Below are 18,554 nucleotides of genomic sequence, written 5' to 3' on the forward strand. Positions count from 1 at the left end.
GGAGCTTGCAGTGAGCCGAGATCCGGCCACTGCACTCCAGCCTGGGCGACAGAGCGAGACTCCGTCTCAAAAAAAAAAAAAAAAAAAAGATTGACAAATTTGACTATGTTGAAATTTATGTTCGTCAGAAGATGCCCCAAAAAAGTAGAGGAGCCCCAAACAGGACTCCCCAAACGTAATACCAACTCTGTGCCCGGTGCAAGGAGTTGGGGACCAGGAAAGTGGTGCACTTGGGTGGGCCCCAGCTGGGTCAGCCCCAGGGCAAAGGTCACTCCAGCCCTGGGCCTGGAGGCAAGGAAGGGAGGCTCCGTCAGTTTGAAGGGCCCTGTCGTGGCAATCATCCTGTGTGTCTGTGTTCACATTTCAGTGCATCTCTGAAAGTCTGTACCGCCTCTGAGCGTGGTTCTGTTTCTGTGTGTTCTGCCTCTGATATCTGTGTATATTTAGTCCACAAATATTTATCAAGGGCTTGGCCAGGCGTGGTGGCTCACGCCTGTAATCCCAGCACTTTGGGAGGCTGACGGGGGCAGATTGCTTGAGGCCAGAAGTTCTAGACCAGCCTGGGCAACATGGCGAAACCCCGTCTCTATTAAAAGTACGAAAAATTAGCCAGGCATGGTGGCATGCACCTGTAGTCCCAGCTACTCCCAGCTGAGGTGGGAGGATCACTTGAGCCCAGGAGGCAGAGGTTGCAGTGAGCCAAGAGCGCACCACTGCACTCCAGCCTGGGCAATAGAGCAGACCTTGTCTCAAAAAAAAAAAAACAAAAACAAGACAAGTATTTATCAAGGGCCTATTTTAGTGGTTTGTGACAGGTTTATACACTGAGTTAATCACTGGGTTTACACTGGTGAAGCAAACAGTTGAGGTCCCTGCCCTCATGGAACATACATTCTGGTGGGGAGACAGGCCATAAACTGAAGAGAGAAACAGTGTGTTATGTTTGAGAAGAACAGGGCTGGGTCAGGTGCTACTTGATATGGGATGGACAGGGACTTGGTCTTTTTTTTTTTTTGAGACGGAGTCTCGCTCTGTCGCCCAGGCTGGAGTGCAGTGGCACGATCTCAGCTCACTGCAAGCTCCGCCTCCTGGGTTCATGCCAATCTCCTGCCTCAGCCTCCAGAGTAGCTGGGACTACAGGCGCCCGCCACCACGCCCGGCTATTTTTTTGTATTTTTAGTAGAGATGGGGTTTCACCGTGTTAGCCAGGATGGTTTCAATCTCCTGACCTCATGATCCGCCTGCCTCAGCTTCCCAAAGTGCTGGGATTACAGGCATGAGCCACCGCACCCAGCTGGGACTTAGTGTTGTTCACAGGTCTAGAACAGTGCCTAACACATAGCTGGGGCACAGCAAATGCTGAAAGAATGCATGCGTTGTCGGGAGGTCACTTCTGAGGAAGCAAGTCTTAAACGAGGCTAGGAAAGACGGTCAGCCGCTTCCAGAGCCTGGCAAGAGTGTTCTGGGTGGAGGGAACAGTATAGTCTCTTGGTTGGTAACCACTGCCTCTGGCTGTCTGTGCCTGGAGAATCGTGTTTCTGTGTCTTTTTTGTCTGTCGTCTCTGTGATCCTGGGAGCCCTGGGGCCAGTTTAAACAGGGCCCCATCAGCGTCTCTGGAAGTGAGGTCACTGCCCAGTAGAATCACCCCACTGGCTAACTCTGGCTTAACTGGCTTGGCCTTGCCATTCTCCTGGAAGCAACTCCTCCCCCCAAACGGCAAGAGTCCCACGACCTCTGGCTCCTTCCCAGGGCAGCATCCTGCAGTCCGGAAGGAAGTTCTTCGTCCTGTCTAACCACAGTCCCTGCTGAGGCAACCCCAGCCTTTTCCTCTCATTCTGCCTTGTGGGCAGAAGGGAGGAGATGGGCTGGCCCTTCAGCAACGGGTCCTGCCTAGACGGAGAGCCCAGTAAAGACCTGACAGAGTGGGGGTGACAACACCCTGCAGCTTCGGGGAAGTGAACTTCAAAGGGCAGAAATAATCACTCATCTCAGAAGCTTCTTTGGCATCCATTATCTCATTTAATCAATTAACACCTACTTTATAGATGGAAACTCAGGCAGGCCTAGGGAAGAAAACAGTGGCAGAACTGGGACCAGATTCCAGGCCTCTTGATAAAATAGTAATAATTAATATTATTGCACATTTACTCACTGCCAGGTACTGTGCTAAAACTTTGCATGCATTTTCTTCTTTAAGCCTCATCACATCCCCATGAGGTGGGTACCCTCATTATTCCCATTATCCTCAGATGAGGAGGCGGAGGCTCAGAGCTGTCAAATGACTTGTCCAAAGACACCCAGGCAGTTCATGGCAGGACAGGATTTGAGCCCAGGCAGTCTGGCATGCTCAGCCACACTCCCTGTGCCCTGGGATTCAGGAAGAGTGTCACAGATGTGTTTTTCAGGGACTTGGGGAGACAGGCTTCAGTCTCCATCGCACGATGATCCTGGGGCCGACTTGTGCCAAGGCTGGGCTAAGAGGGAAGACGGCCTGGATGCGCAGCGTGATCCTGAGTCCCCTCTCTGTGGATGACAATGAGTTACCTTTGCCCTCCTTCCTGAGATCTCTATGGTTCTGCCCTTCATTCTCCAAATAAAATCGCCGTGGCCTCACTCTGGCTCTCTCTACTTTGAGGGGATGATCTCGGTTTTTCCCATTGACACACACTGAGTTGGCCAAACCTACAGGGCTGGGAGAGCCTCTGCCATCACCCCTTGACCTTCCACCGTGCCCACCCCAACCGTGAGCTCCCAGGGAGGAGACTGGATGAAAGAGGCCTGGTTCCTACTCTCCTGACTCTCAAAGTGCCACGGAAAGAGGAGACATGCACCAGCTGAGTACAGTGTCACAGGAGGGTGACATTAGTTTGGGGCACAGTGGGTCAGGAAAGTCTTCTGGAGGGGTCCCTGGAGCTGGATCTTGACAGGTGGGCGGGCACTGGGGTTGGCATGCCCGGGGAGCCGCATTCCAGGCAGAGGGGGCAGCGTGCAGAAAGGTTTGGGGATTTGTGAGACTGGCAGCCAAGCGGGCTCTCCCTAAAATGAGGCCAGTTAGGGCATCGCTTCAAAGACCTTGAAAGCCAGTACAAGGGGTTATCCAGGCAGAAACAGGGAGCCATGAACACGTTTAAAGCAGGGGAGGGGCTGGGTGCGGTGGCTCATGCCTGTAATCCCAGCATTTTGGGAGGCCGGGGTGGGTGGATCTCTTGAGGTCAGGAGTTCGAGACAGCCTGGCCAACACGGTGAAACCCCGTCTCTACTAAAAATACAAAATAGCTGGGCGTGGTGGCATGCACTTGTAATTCCAGCTACTCGGGAGGCTGAGGCAGGAGAATCACTTGAACCCAGGAGGTAGGGGTTGTAATGAGCCAAGATCACGCCACTGCATTCCAGCCTGGGCGATAGAGCGAGACTCTGTCTCAAAAAAGTAATAAATAAATAAATAAACAAATAAATAAATAAAGCAGGGGAGGGACGCGGCCTGGCGATTGGTCCCCGGCCCTCAGTTAGGTCCGAGGCCTAGCTGTCCTTGCACCCTCTCTTACCCACTGTCCCAGGTCCTGTCCAGGACTGTGGCCTGGAGGGGTTCCCCCCAAGCCTCCGTGCAAAGGTCTGGCAGAGGTTGCTGATGACTAGAGGAAGAGCTGCCCTGACTTATCCACTCACTGCTCAACAGGAGCCCCCCTCCCCCACCCACATAAGACCCCCCTATGGGCTGGACGCGGTGGCTCATGCCTATGATCCCAGTACTTTGGGAGGCCGAGGCAGGCAGATGGCCTGAGGTCAGGAGTTTGAGACCAGTCTGGCCAACATGGCAAAACTCTGTCTTTACTAAAAGTACAAAAATTAGCCGGGTGTGGTGTCGGGCACCTGTAATCCCAGCTACTTGGGAGGTTGAGGCAGAATCACTTGAACCCAGGAGGCAGAGGTTGCGGTGAGCCAAGATCACACCACCTCAATCCAGCCTGGGCAACAAGAGCAAAAGTCCGTCAAAACAAAACAAAACAAACAAACAAAAAACCTTATGACCCATCCCCTGCCCTCTGCGGGGCTCTCAGTCAAATAAACAGGTGAGATTGGCAGCCAGGTGGGCTCCTCCTCAAACAAGGCCAGCTCAGGGCAGCCCCATGCCCAGCTCTCCAGGGCAGCCCCATGCCCAGCTCTCTGGAGCAGCAACCATGTCCCTCCCTCCTCCAGCCCCTCTCCCTTCACACAGAACCTAGTCCCTATCTCTGGGGCTCTCTGCTCTCAGAATGTCTCTAGACTTCATCTTCTCCTCCTCTACCCTCTTCCCTCGCCTAGTTCAGGCCACCATTGCCTTTGTCCTTTGTCTGGACGAGTCCAATTGACTTTTCCCTGGGTTTCCTGCCTCCAACTCTGTCCTCTCTGATCTGTGTCCACTGGGGCCTGTTTGTCTGTTTTACAGGTCCCTATGGGACATCCAGGGTGACCTCCAAGTTCACTGGGAGTTCTGGACAGAGATCTAGGCTGGAGATAGAGACTTCAGAGTAGCATATAGATGAGCTCATAGATACGGGAGAGAGAAAAGAGAGAGAGAGAGAGAGGGTGGTTGGGGGTCTCATTTTTTCTCTCTCTCCAACACAGACTTCTCTCTCCAGGCCATAGATCTAATGACATCCCAAAGCCACCTCAGTTTCGCCTGGCCCAAACCGACCCCTCTGTTTCCACGCACACGCCGCTGCTCTTCCTCAGGCTTCCTCCATGGCACTTGGCACACCCTTCCGCCCATTTTCCCAAGCCAGACCTGCGGTCCCCCTCAGCCCTCCGACCTCCCCAATCCCACACTGAGTCCTTCCCTGAGTCCTGCGGCTGCTGCTCCTGAATGTCCCCCGTGCTCCTTTCCCTCCTTTCCTCTGCCTTTCAGCGGTATTTAACATGGTGGATCACTCACTCCTTCCGGAAGGCGTTTCTTCCCCCAGCCTTGAGGACACCCCTGCTCCTGGCTCACTGGTCATCAGCTGATCCCCAGTGGGAGTCTAAATGTCTTCTGCCTTCTTTTTTTTTTGTTTCTTTTAGAGATGGGGATCACGCTACGTTGCCCAGGCTGGTCTCGAACTCCTGGGCTCAAGCAATCCTCCCGACTCAGCCTTCCAAAGTGCTGGGATTGCAGGCGTGAGCCACCGCACCCAGCCTGACTCTGCCTTCCTTTCTTGAGCCACTCTTTCTCTCTAATGGATCCCGTTGAGCCCTTTGGCTTCAAATTTGGGATCACCCCAAACTATGGGGCTTCTCCTCTGTAGTCCAGACTCATATATCCACTAACTGCCAGCCTGATGTCTCCATGGGCCCTCTAATAGGCACTGGAACTTCAACTCCAAGGCTACCCTCTTAAGCGCCAGCACTGAGAGCAGGGAGAACACTGAGCTCAAGACACATGGGTGCTGGCCAACTCTCCCTTCCGCACTGAGTTCAGGCCCCATCATCTCTGGCCTCGATTACTGCAATAGCAGGGAAAGACAGCCAGGCAGAGGGGACTGCCTGTGCTAAGGCAGGAAGGAGAGCAAGGTTATGGCCTGGCCAGAAGCCCAGAGTGTGTTGTGGGGCTCAGATAGCAAATACCTTAAATGTAAGGCTCGGGCTTGGTCCTGAGAGCAATAGGGAACCACTGAACGGTTAAAATCCAAGGAGAGCACATTTGTTTTTACATTTCTGTCACGCCTTCATTCATTCCTCCTGTCGTTTACTTTGTCTGTCAACAAATAGCTGCTGAGCACCCTCTATTAGAAAGTGACCCTGAGGCCGGGCGCGGTGGCTCAAGCCTGTAATCCCAGCACTTTGGGAGGCCGAGATGGGCGGATCACGAGGTCAGGAGATCGAGACCATCCTGGCTAACACGGTGAAACCCCGTCTCTACTAAAAAATACAAAAAACTAGCCGGGCGCGGTGGCGGGCGCCTGTAGTCCCAGCTACTCCGGAGGCTGAGGCAGGAGAATGGCGTGAACCCGGGAGGCGGAGCTTGCAGTGAGCTGAGATCCGGCCACTGCACTCCAGCCTGGGTGACAGAGCGAGACTCCGTCTCAAAAAAAAAAAAAAAAAAAAAGAAAGTGACCCTGAGACAGTGGAGAATGTCTGGAGGGGCAGGACTGGTTGGCAGAGAGATCAGTGAGAAGCAGATGACATAGCCCAGCCCAGTTGAACGAAGGGTCTTCCGCAGTGCGGAATGGAGAGGAGCAATGAGCTGAGATCAGTCCAGGTTCCTGGCTTGGGCAGTGGAGGACGTAAGTAAGGTGTGAGAGGTGCTGAGCCCAAAGCCCAGAGCAATGGCGTCTGTGGTGGGAAGAGCCAGTCCTTCCTCCTGGGGACTCTGGAAAGCTCCTTGGGAGTGGTTTGATCTGGGTTTTAAAAGAAGAGTAGGCTGGGAACAGTGGCTTACACCTGTAATCCCAGCATTTTGGGAGGCTGAGGTGGGCGGATCACTTGAGGTCAGAAGTTCAAGACCAGCCTGGCTAACATGGTGAAACCCCGTCTCTACTAAACATACAAAAATTAGCTGAGCATAGTGGCGGGTGCCTGTAATCCCAGCTACTCGGGAGGTTGAGGCAGGAGAATTGCTTGAACCCGGGAGGCAGAGGTTGCAGTGAGCCAAGATTGTGCCACCGCACTCTAGCCTGGGTGACACAGTGAGACTCCATCTCAAAAAAAAAAAAAAAAAAAAGAGAAGAGTAGAAATTCAGAAAGCAGAGAGGAATGCTGGGCAGAGGAAACAGCATGTTCAAAGGCCCTGAGGCAGGACAGAACTCAGCACTCAGAGGAACTGAGAAGCCAGTCGAGTTGAAGCTCGGCAGGCCGAGTGGATTGCTATGACTTGAATGTGTCCCCCCAAAAGCATGTGTTATATTCCTGGCATATTCCCCAATGCAACAGTGGTGAGAGCTGAGGCACTGGGGAAGGGTAGCCAGGGATATGAGACCTCTCTGAGTAAGCAGAAGAGAAGGGGAATTTAGGCCGGGCACGGTGGCTCACGCCTGTAATCCCAGCACTTTGGGAGGCTGAGGCAGGTGGATCGCCTGAGGTCAGGAGTTCAAGACCAGCCTGGCCAGCATGGTAAAACCCCATCTCTACTAAAAATACAAAAATTAGCTGGGAATGATGGCAGGCACCTGTAATCCCAGCTGCTTGGGAAGCTGAGGCTGGAGAATCACTTGAACCTGGGAGGCGGAGGTTGCAGTGAGCTGATATCACACCATTGCACTCCAGCCTGGGTGCCAGAGCAAGACTCTGTCTCAAAAAAAAAAAAAAAAAAAAAAAAGAGAGAGAGAGAGAGAGAGAAGGGGAATTTAAGGAGGGGCTGGGAGGGGACAGAAAGATGAAGTATGTGTTTGGGTGCAGGTGGGGGGCCGCTCCACAGTATATTTCTCTGGAAAAAGGTACTAAAAGGAGGTCCCAGGAGGACACTTACGGGGTGCAAAAGGAAAGGGAGAGAATCTTCAGGATTCTGAGAAAGAGGCACATTCCTTTCTCATTAAGAAATTAACTGAGGCCAGTGGCTCACGCCTGTAATCCCAACACTTTGGGAGGCCGAAGTAGGAGGATCACTTGAGTCCTGGAGTTCTAAGGCCAGCTTGGGCAACATGGCGAGGCCTGTCTCTATGGAAAAAAAAAAAAAAAAAGCTGGGCATGATGGTGTGTACCTGTAGTCCCAGCTACTTGGGAGGCTGAGGTGAGAGGATCACCTGAGCCCAGGGAAGTTGAGGCTGCAATGAGCTATGACGGCACCACTGCACGCGAGCCTGGGTGACAGAGCAAGACTCTGTTAAAAAAAAAAAAAAAAAAAAAAAAAGAGGGAGAGAAGATAGGAAATAAGGAAATTTATTGAAGCCAAATACATTCCCCCCTGAACAATTCCCATCGTTGGGACAGCCCAGTCAGTGCCTTCACCACCTGCCCCAGAGGAAAGATGATGAAGGGGCCACAGGGCTGATTCAGGGCAATCCTAGGCTCCCAGCTCCCCTCCCCAGGGCAGAAAGAGAGGAGAGAGAGAAGACAAGAATGGAAAACTGTTGGGCACCAAGTTTGTGTCTGGCGCCTGCCCCGGAATTTTATGTAACAGCCCTGAGGAACATTATTGAAATCTTCCAGTGTGGTCTGCACCTCAAATGCGCGGGTTTTGTGGTGTGTGTGTGTGTGTGTGTTTTGTTTTGTTTTTTGAGACAGAGTCTCCCTCTATCACCAGGTTGGAGTACAGTGGTAGGATCTCGACTCACTGCAACATCTGCCTTTCAGGTTTAAGCGATTCTCCTGCCCCAGCCTCCGGAGTAGCTGGGATCACAGGTACGTGCCATCATGCCCAGCTAATTTTTGTATTTTTTTTTTTTTTTTTTTGAGACGGAGTCTCGCTCTGTCGCCCAGGCTGGAGTGCAGTGGCGCGATCTCGGCTCACTGCAAGCTCCGCCTCCCGGGTTCCCGCCATTCTCCTGCCTCAGCCTCCTGAGTAGCTGGGACTACAGGCGCCCGCCACCGGGCCCGGCTAATTTTTTGTATTTTTAGTAGAGACGGGGTTTCACTGTGGTCTCGATCTCCTGACCTTATGATCCGCCCGCCTCGGCCTCCCAAAGTGCTGGGATTACAGGCTTGAGCCACCGCGCCCGGCCAATTTTTGTATTTTTAGTAGAGATGAGGTTTGTTGGGCAGGATGATCTCGATCTCTTGACCTCAGGTGATGTGCCCGCCTCGGCCTCCCAAAGTGCTGGGATTACAGGTGTGAGCAACCGCGCCAGGATACTCTGTTTTAAGGTCTTTCCTTGATGCTTCCAATTCATTTATTTCACAATAACCCCACAGAATGAGTACTATTATCATTCTCATTTCTTTTTTTTTTTTTTTTTTTGAGACGGAGTCTCGCTCTGTCGCCCAGGCTGGAGTGCAGTGGCACGATCTCGGCTCACTGCAAGCTCCGCCTCCCAGGTTCACGCCATTCTCCTGCCTCAGCCTCCCGAGTAGCTGGGACTACAGGCACCCACCACGATGCCCAGCTAATTTTTTTGTATTTTTAGTAGAGACGGGGTTTCACCATGTTAGCCAGGATGGTCTCGATCTCCTGACCTTGTCATCCGCCCACCTCGGCCTCCCAAAGTGCTGGGATTACAGGCGTCAGCCACTGCGCCCAGCCTATCATTCCCATTTTATAGATGAGGATACTGAGGCTCAGAGAGGGTTTAAAGTCACACAGTGGCAATGGAGCCAGCTCTTTACCATGAACACCACCTCAACACAAGAATACCTCACCCAACCTCACAACCACCTGAAGCGGTTCCCAGTGTCTTCATTTTCGAGTGGGCGAGTGGGGCTAGGAAGGGGAAGGGACCTGTCTAGGGCTGCAAAGCTGGAAGGCAGCAGTAGTGTGGGCTCGGATCATCTGGGGGCAGAGGCAGAATAGGAGAGATAGTGGGGTGGGGTTGGGGTGATGTAGAAAGGGGTGGGATTGGGGACTAGGCTAGGAGGGAGTTTCCGTTTCTCTTTTTGATGTTGTTGTTTTGAGACGGAGTTTTGCTCTTGTCGCCCAGGCTGGAGTGCAATGGAGTGATCTTGGCTCACTGCAACCTCTGCCTCCCGGGTTCAAGCGATTCTCCTGCCTTAGCCTCCCGAGTAGCTGAGATTACAGGAACATGCCACCATGCCCAGCTAATTTTGTATTTTTAGCAGAGACGAGGTTTCACCATGTTGGACAAGCTGGTCTCAAACTCCTGACCTCAGGTGATCTGCCTGCTTCAGCCTCCCAAAATGCTGGGATTACAAGCATGAGCCACCATGCCCGGCCCAGTTTCTCTTTTGAAGGGACTTCCCCTAAGTGGGGAATTTTGGTTGGAAAGTTGTAAGCAACCCGCATTCCACTGATTTGGCCACTCCTTTCCCAGAGGTACCCAGGATCTGTAAAGAAACTGAAAGTCAGGAAGAGGTGAGGAGAAGGGGGAGAGGGTAGGCTCCGGGCAGCCCAGATAAACTGGGTTGAATTTCTGGTGACCTCATCAAGCCTGGGGGAGGTCAGCAGGCAAGCTGGAATTACAGGCTTCTTTGCTATTGGGGAAACTGAGCCCCAGAGAGACAGCTCTATCAGATAGTGGCTGGGCCTCATCCAGTCTATGCAACCACCACACATACACATGCGTGTGCACGTGTGCACACGCGCACACACACACAGCCAGGGGAAGCAGGAGGGGAAGGGAGAAATGAAAGGTCTGGGTGGCCTAGAATTCTGAAAGGGAACTTTCGAAATCCCTGTCCTTATGACTTGGTCACTGTCTGGATGGCAGCTCCCAGTGAAGGGCCCCTGAGGTGTCCCCGTATCCAGAGCAGGGTTCAAGGCCTGTCACTGGCAGGGACACAGCACACCTGGGTCTTGCTGACAACCAAGCCGGGAGCCAGGGAGCCCAGGCGCATGAGAAGTAGCGCTGGTTCTGCAGTGTCCAGCCCCTGGGGCAGACTCTGCCGCTGCCTTGGCTTTCCTCGCCAGCACCTCTGGCATCTCCTCTCAGCCTGGAGCTCAGAACTCTCTCTGGAAGCCTCCAGCTGACCCTAGCACCACACACGCCTCAGAGCTCTTAAAAACCACCTTCCCCTAGTCCTGGCCTTGTTTCCTGCTCTGGAAATGGGGACAGTGGTGGGACACATCTCACAGGGTCAGAGGGAACATATGGAAAGCAGTCAGCACAAGGCTTGCCATACAACAGGCACGCAATCAACGCCGGCAGCAATGATGGTGATTACTCTCTGTTCTTCCTGCCTTTAAAAACATTTACTTTTAGGTCGGGCGCGGTGGCTCAAGCCTGTAATCCCAGCACTTTGGGAGGCCGAGACGGGCGGATCACGAGGTCAGGAGATCGAGACCATCCTGGCTAACATGGTGAAACGCCGTCTCTACTAAAACATACAAAAAACTAGCCGGGCGAGGTGGCGGGCGCCTGTAGTCCCAGCTACGCGGGAGGCTGAGCCAGGAGAATGGCGTGAACCTGGGAGGCGGAGCTTGCAGTGAGCTGAGATCTGGCCACTGCACTCTAGCCTGGGTGACAAAGCAAGACTCCGTCTCAAAAAAAAAAAAACAAAAAAAAACATTTACTTTTTACTTACTTATTTTTGAGACAGTCTCACTCTGTTGCCCACACTGGAGTGCAGTGGCGCAAACTCAGCTCACTGCAACCTCCACCACCCTGCCATCCTCCAGCCTCCCAAGTAGCTGGGATTACAGGCACACACCACCACACCCGGGTAATTTTTGTATTTTTAGTAGAGACAGGGATTTACTATATTGGCCATGGCTGGTCTTGAACTCCTGGCCTCAAGTGATCTGCATGCCTCAGCCTCCCAAAGTGCTGGGATTACAGACATGAGGCACTGTACCTGGCCTATCTTATTTTTTGTAGAGATGAGGTCTTGCTGTGTTACACCCCAGGCTGGTCTTAGACTTCTGGGCTCAAGCAATCCTCCTGCCTTGGCCTCCCAAAGTGCTGGAATTACACGTGTGAGCCACTGCACCCTGTCCCTATTCCTGCCTTTTCCCTTTTTTTTTTTTTTTTTTTTTAGACAGATTCTCATTCTGTCACCCAGGCTAGAGTGCAATGGCACAATCTCTGCTCACTGCAACCTCTGCCTCCCAGGTTCAAGCAATTCTCGAGCCTCAGCCTCCCGAGTAGCTAGGACTACAGGCACGCACCACCACACTCAGCTAATTTTTGTATTTTTTGATAGAGGTGGGGTTTCATCATGTTGGGCAGCCTGGTCTTGAACTCCTGGCCTCAAGTGATCTGCCCACGTTGGCCTCCCAAAGTGCTGGGATGCACCCTGCCCCCTTCCCGCCTTTTAAAGATTCTTCCCATTGGTCTGCACTCTGGGCTTTCTCCTGCCCCTAGTCTGCTGCTGGCTTTTTCCCGGAGCCCTCTCCTGCTGCTGCCCACCAATGCGGTGCTCCTGCCACCCAGGCACCTCCTGGGCGTCCTATGCATGACTTGGCTGCCATTACCCTCTTATTGGCAGTAATCAGAGGCCTAGATTTTCAGGGGTCAGTCCTGACTTAAAACCTTCTGTCTGTTGTCCCTGTAAGGTCACTAGCCAGCCTTTAGGCTCTAGCCTTTGGCTCAGGAAATGTGATCACATGTCTACGTGAAGTATATAGACTTCAGGCTGCCTTCTGGACATCCCCCTGAATCTTCCTTGGACATCGCAAATGTAACAGGACTAGATTCAGCAACTCCCTCCCACGTTCTTTTTCCCTTTGATGGCCTATCTCAGTTGACGGGTCCACTTCACCCACTGTCACCCCAAACAGAAAAGTGGGCGGCATCAGCATCTGGTCCCTGCACCCAGCCAGTTAACAAATCCTAGGGATCCCACCTCCCAAACCTTGCTCCAGAAAAGGCCTCTGCCTCCCTCTGCACCCTCACACCTACCACTCCTGTTCCCACTTTGTCCTGCTCTGAGCTCTTCTCCATGCTCTTCTTCCTCCAGGCAGCCCACAGGTCCTTCATCTAATGCTAGGTCTGGCTTTCTTCTCCCTAAGATATGGCCTGTCTCTTCTCTCCCTCCCCTCATGGGAAACCCCTGAGGGCTGGGACCCTGCCTGACTCACCACTTACTCTTGACGTCTAAGTGTGAGCAGAAGGAGGAACTCCAGTCAGTATCTGCAACTATGAGTCACAGAGCCCAACCTCTCACTGTACAGATAAGCAACGGAGGCCAAAGAGAGAGGACTGGCTGATGGTGACAGCAAGAAGAGGCCAACCTGGGGCAAGAACTGAGGTCTCAGGTCCAGCTGATGCTCCCTAGGAGATGGGGACTGGGGCTGTGCCAAGTCGCCGTTCCCTAGGGCCTCCGTTGGAACCTCTGATGATGTCACTTCCCATCTCGAGGCCTTTACATATGCCGGTCCCTCCGCTAGGAAGGCCCACGCCTCCATCTCTGACTACTTATTGCCCATTCACACCTCCCCTGGCATCTAATCCAGTCCTCAACACAAGGCTCTGGGGCCTCACAGGCGTCAAAGTAGCCCCCCCAACCTCCTTCATGGGGCACTGGTTTCCGCTGCCCCCTCCCATCTTCAGCCCTGCTCTGCATCTCTCTAGAGGTCCCAGGTTTCCTGCCAGGGAAATTCATCTTCTGCTGTCCCTGCCTGATTCGTGGTGGGGCCGGGAGCATCTCAGGACAGGGCCAGGGCCAGGGCCACAGCCCTTACTAGGAGAACTGGGACAGATGAGGAGTTGTGTGAACGCGGGGTCTCTGGTCTCTACAGCTTCCCTTCCCCCATCCATTTCAGAGTTACCCTGTCCTTCCCATTCCTCCTTTCCCTGTCACTCCATCCTGGCAAATGCCCACACCTCAGATGTTCTAACCACCACAGCCACAGCCTCAATGACACACTGAGGCACACACAGCCCCCCTCAGGAACACTCACCCAGACATAAAGGAGCCGCTCTTTGCTCCACACACTCAGATATTCCCGAACTCTGGGCTTCAGCAATCTTCCCGCCCCAGCCTCCCAAAGCACTGGGATTACAGGCGAGAGCCACCACACCCGGCCCATCGATATCCTCTCATACAGCCACACACTCACAGTTTCACACCCAGTCAGACACAGTCACCAAGTCTCAAGGAAGGGCAGGTACATACTCAGCAAGTCTCAGTTACCAGGATCACCAGGCTCTCTCCTTCACCCTTGAATATACAGGGCCAAACAAAGATCCAGACGCATGCAACCACAAACGTGCACACCTGGGCACACGCGCACACACACACACAGCCAGAAAGTCTCACACACACAGACACAGAGCAATACACACAGTCATCCACAGAGAGAAACAGATACACGCAGTTGCACACAGGCTCCCGGAGACACAGAACAATGGGCGCATTGTCTGGGTTGGCAGCAGCTGGGGAGGAAGGAGCTGCAGTGTGGACCGAGGAGGCCATGGGGCTGCTGTACCCTCCCACCCCCACCCTAAAGCATCCTAAACCTCTTGCCTCTTCCAGAAGTCAGATTCTGCTGGGACCTGGATTTGCTGAGGGATCAGGCTCCCAGGCGCCCCCTCCCCAGCCTCCTGGGATGTCTGGTGGGGATGCAGGGCCTCCCCCGGGGACCAGGCTCCCTCTGGGGCTCTGGGGACCCAGGGTCTTTCACCCTGATGCTCCTCGATGCTACTCCTGGGATCCTTGGGAATATTTGCCTCTCATCCCCGCCAGGCAGTGCCTGGAGATCAGAAGCCTTAGGTTCTGCTCTTAACCTCTGACCCCAACCCCTCCAAGACTCACACACCCTCCCTCCATCTGAGCCCAGCCAGCTGGTGCAGGCAGCGCCTGGCAGCATTGTGGGTTCCCTATTGTGGCTGAGACAGAGAGCAGGTCATGACATCCGTCCCTTAGTGGCAAGCTGTGGAGAAGTCACGGTACTTTCAATGAGCTGCGGTGGGGGCACGGTGCCTCTCACTGTCCCAGAAGTAGCCCTTGCCTCCCACTCTGACCAGGCAGCCCCAGATCTCAACAGAACATTCTGCCAGGGGATTCCTTACAGCCCTTGGCCCATGTTATCAAATCTCTCCAAACCTTTTCTCACCCTCAGCTACTGGTAGCTGCTGTGTGCCCTTGGGCATGTCACTTTCTCTTCCTGAACCTCAGTGTCCCAGTCTGTGAAATGGGGTGGGGGGTGGAGGGCGAGTGAACCTGAGATAGCTGAGGGTATTCTGTAGTCTCAGGGTGGGGGTGGGGATGGAGGATACAGGAGTGAGTGCAGAATGTAGAAGCCACCTCAGCCCTCCCCGCCCCTTTGTTGGTCAGATCTCTGGGGAGTTCCCAAGTTCTCAGGCCCTGGGGTGTCTCCACACTTCACAGCCTCAGGCCTCCCAGGAGGCTTCACCGTAGGAGGGAGGGGAGGGACTTGCTGAGCTGGCTGGGACACAGCCTTGCATTTGCAACACTTTGCTTCCTTCCAGCCCCCATCCCTTTCCTCCTGGGGGCTGAGGGCTGGCAGCTGGACACAGACATCCAGGGCCGCCCAGGACTCTGGGGTTCCCACCAGCCTATCCAGGCCAGCGGAAGGAGAGGTGGCAGAGGACCAGAGCTAGGGAGTCTCCAGCCACCCCCATCCTGCCTCCAGGCTCCCTTGCTCTCAGGCAGGGTGGGAAGCTGGGCTGGGCAGCTTTGAGGGCTGTCCTCAAGGGGCTGTCTCTTGGAGGGACCCTTGGTGGCATCCTATCCCTCCCCTTCAGAAACTGGGGTGTTTTGAGGTTTGAGTCCCCGGCTGGGGTTTCTCTGCCGGCCTGGGGCACCCTGATGTAGGGGAGCAGAGTTGTGTGTCGAGGTAAAGAGGAAAGACCAGAGCAGGCCAGACAGGTTGTCAATGCCGCTAAGCCTTGGCCTTTCAACGGGGATGGAGATGCCCTTCAAGGTCACAAAATACCCCACGTGGGACTTTGCAGTGCGTCCCAGCTGAGGGTGGGAGGGGCTGAAGGCAAATCTGTCTGTCCCCACTCAGAATGACTGGCCACCAAGGGACTGAAAGGAAGAATGAGGGAAAGTCCTCACTAGTCTGACCAGAGTGACCCCAAGGCAAGTCACAGCCCTCTGCTCCACGGCTGGCCACGGCAGGCAGGCAGGGACGTGGGTGGGACCTCTGACCGCTCTCCAGGCCGGAGCGGGTGCCGAGCCCAGCGCAGTGGCCCTGCGGCTTCTATGACCACATTTTCTAGAGTATATAATTCAGGACCAGTCATCTGACGGGTCTGGTCGTGTGAGCCCTTCGAAGGGTTCAAGCGGGGAGACTGACAGCGGCTGCAGGACCAAGGCGTTGGGGGCCGCTCCAGGCTGCCGGGGCGCCCACCTAAGAGGTGGAGCGGAGAAGAAGGAATGACTGCCCGTCCCCTTCCTCTAGGCCCCCAGCCCCACCCCGACCCGACCCGACCCGCCCAGCTCGCGGAAGGACCGGCCTCGCTCCTGCCCACACCGGACTCTACCTGCCCCTGGGATTCGGGAGGGGTGGGGGGTACCCGACCGCCAGCGTCGCCTGCTGCGCAAGTGGGGCCTGCGAGCCGACCCCGCCTCCGCCCCTCGATTGGGCGCGCATTTAAATGTCCGGCCCCGCCCCGAGCTTCGGGCGCTTATATATAGGGAGCTCGGCGGGCGGCGGGCGGCATTCTGGCGCGGAGCGGAGCGGCGGCGGGTGCGGCTAGCGGGTCGGCCGCGGAGCGGAGGTGCAGCTCGGCTTCCCCCGGCACCCCTCCCCCTCGGGCGCCAGCCCCACCCCTCCGCCGGCCGGGCCAACCCCGCCGTACTATCCCCTGCGGCGCGAGCCCGGGGCGGCTCCGAGCGCCCCCCAGCAGACCCCCATCATGGGCAGCCAGAGCTCCAAGGCTCCCCGGGGCGACGTGACCGCCGAGGAGGCAGCAGGCGCTTCCCCCGCGAAGGCCAACGGCCAGGTGGGTACGCTTGGCGCGGCCGGCCCCAGCCCCTCCTCTCGCACCTCGCCCCCTCTAGGGCCCGGGGCCGGGGCCGCGCGCTTTGTCCGGCCCGGGACACGCGGCGCCCCCTCCCCCGCCCGGTCCCTTTGTTCTCGGCGCCGCAGCCCCCGCGGGCGAAGCGAGGGGAGGGGCGGGGAGGGGGCGCCGGCCGGGCCCCGCCGCGTTCTTTGTTCACGGCCCCGGCCCCCGGCGCTGCCCCCCGGCCGCCCCGAGTGCCGCGCGGGGAACAAAGGCGCTGCTGGGCCACGCCAAGGGGGCGCCCAGGGGCCGCGGAGCTGGGGCCCGGCGGGGAGCGCACTCCACCCGCAGACCCGACCTCGGTGGCCCATGGTCTTTTTTTTTTTAAGGGGGAGCCGAGATGTGGGAGAGCCTGGGGTGGGTGGGGGCCGTTTACACAAAGCCTCCGGGAGGCTGGGAAAATAGGCCGTCCAGGTGCAGAGAGACAGCGCCCCGGGGCGGCTTCCCGCCCAATGTCGCCTGGAACGGCTCGCCCGCCTGCCCGGGATCCGCACAGCAGATCCGGAGCGGTTCCGCGCGGAATAGAGAGCGCGCCCCGGGGGACGGGGGTGGGGGCCACGGGACCCCAGCGCCTCCTGCCGGTCGCGGCCTCTGCGCGCTCGATGCCCGCGCGCCCGTGAGGGGCGAGAGGGAGGTGTTTGACGGGATCCTGGGCCATACTTTCGGGTTGCAGTAGAATCGAATCGGGGACCCCCTCCTCTAGAAGGGATCAGAAGCGGGCTGGGGGAGGGGGAGCCCCTGCCCTCATTGCTGTCCCCTCTGCCCTGCAGGAGAATGGCCACGTGAAAAGCAATGGAGACTTATCCCCCAAGGGTGAAGGGGAGTCGCCCCCCGTGAACGGAACAGATGAGGCAGCCGGGGCCACTGGCGATGCCATCGAGCCAGCACCCCCTAGCCAGGGTGCTGAGGCCAAGGGGGAGGTCCCCCCCAAGGAGACCCCCAAGAAGAAGAAGAAATTCTCTTTCAAGAAGCCTTTCAAATTGAGCGGCCTGTCCTTCAAGAGAAATCGGAAGGAGGGTGGGGGTGATTCTTCTGCCTCCTCACCCACAGAGGAAGAGCAGGAGCAGGGGGAGATCGGTGCCTGCAGCGACGAGGGCACTGCCCAGGAAGGGAAGGCCGCAGCCACCCCTGAGAGCCAGGAACCCCAGGCCAAGGGGGCAGAGGCTAGTGCGGCCTCAGAAGAAGAGGCAGGGCCCCAGGCTACAGAGCCATCCACTCCCTCGGGGCCGGAGAGTGGCCCTACACCAGCCAGCGCTGAGCAGAATGAGTAGCTAGGTGGGGGCAGGTGGGTGATCTCTAAGCTGCAAAAACTGTGCTGTCCTTGTGAGGTCACTGCCTGGACCTGGTGCCCTGGCTGCCTTCCTGTGCCCAGAAAGGAAGGGGCTATTGCCTCCTCCCAGCCACGTTCCCTTTCCTCCTCTCCCTCCTGTGGATTCTCCCATCAGCCATCTGGTTCTAAGGCCAGTTGAAGATGGTCCCTTACAGCTTCCCAAGTTAGGTTAGTGATGTGAAATGCTCCTGTCCCTAGCCCTACCTCCTTCCCTGTCCCCACCCCTGCATAAGGCAGTTGTTGGTTTTCTTCCCCAATTCTTTTCCAAGTAGGTTTTGTTTATCCTACTGCCCAAATCCCTGAGCCAGAAGTGGGGTGCTTATACTCCCAAACCTTGAGTGTCCAGCCTTCCCCCTGTTGTTTTTAGTCTCTTGTGCTGTGCCTAGTGGCACCTGGGCTGGGGAGGACACTGCCCCGTCTAGGTTTTTATAAATGTCTTACTCAAGTTCAAACCTCCAGCTTGTGAATCAACTGTGTCTCTTTTTTGACTTGGTAAGCAAGTATTAGGCTTTGGGGTGGGGGGAGGTCTGTAATGTGAAACAACTTCTTGTTGTCTTTTTTTCTCCCATTGTTGTAAATAACTTTTAATGGCCAAACCCCAGATTTGTACTTTTTTTTTTTTTCTAACTGCTAAAACCATTCTCTTCCACCTGGTTTTACTGTAACATTTGGAAAAGGAATAAATGTCGTCCCTTTAGTGGTGCTTTAATGAGTGGTCTTCTGGGGGTAGGGTGAGAAGATTGGTGGA

At 55.6% G+C, this 18,554-nt stretch overlaps 1 protein-coding gene across 1 annotated transcript; it reads left to right on the forward strand.

The window, feature by feature from the left end:
- Nucleotides 1-16,129: 16,129 nt before the first annotated feature.
- On the forward strand, nucleotides 16,130-18,503 carry MARCKSL1 (MARCKS like 1). Its single transcript, XM_005544104.2, has 2 exons — nucleotides 16,130-16,416; nucleotides 17,247-18,503. Exons 1-2 carry the CDS (start codon nucleotides 16,330-16,332, stop codon nucleotides 17,745-17,747), a joined length of 588 nt encoding a protein of 195 aa, XP_005544161.1. The 5' UTR covers nucleotides 16,130-16,329; the 3' UTR covers nucleotides 17,748-18,503.
- The last annotated feature ends 51 nt before the right edge of the window (nucleotides 18,504-18,554 follow it).

This window comes from Macaca fascicularis, chromosome 1 (genome assembly GCF_037993035.2).
Source record: "Macaca fascicularis isolate 582-1 chromosome 1, T2T-MFA8v1.1".
Classification (NCBI taxonomy): domain Eukaryota; kingdom Metazoa; phylum Chordata; class Mammalia; order Primates; family Cercopithecidae; genus Macaca; species Macaca fascicularis.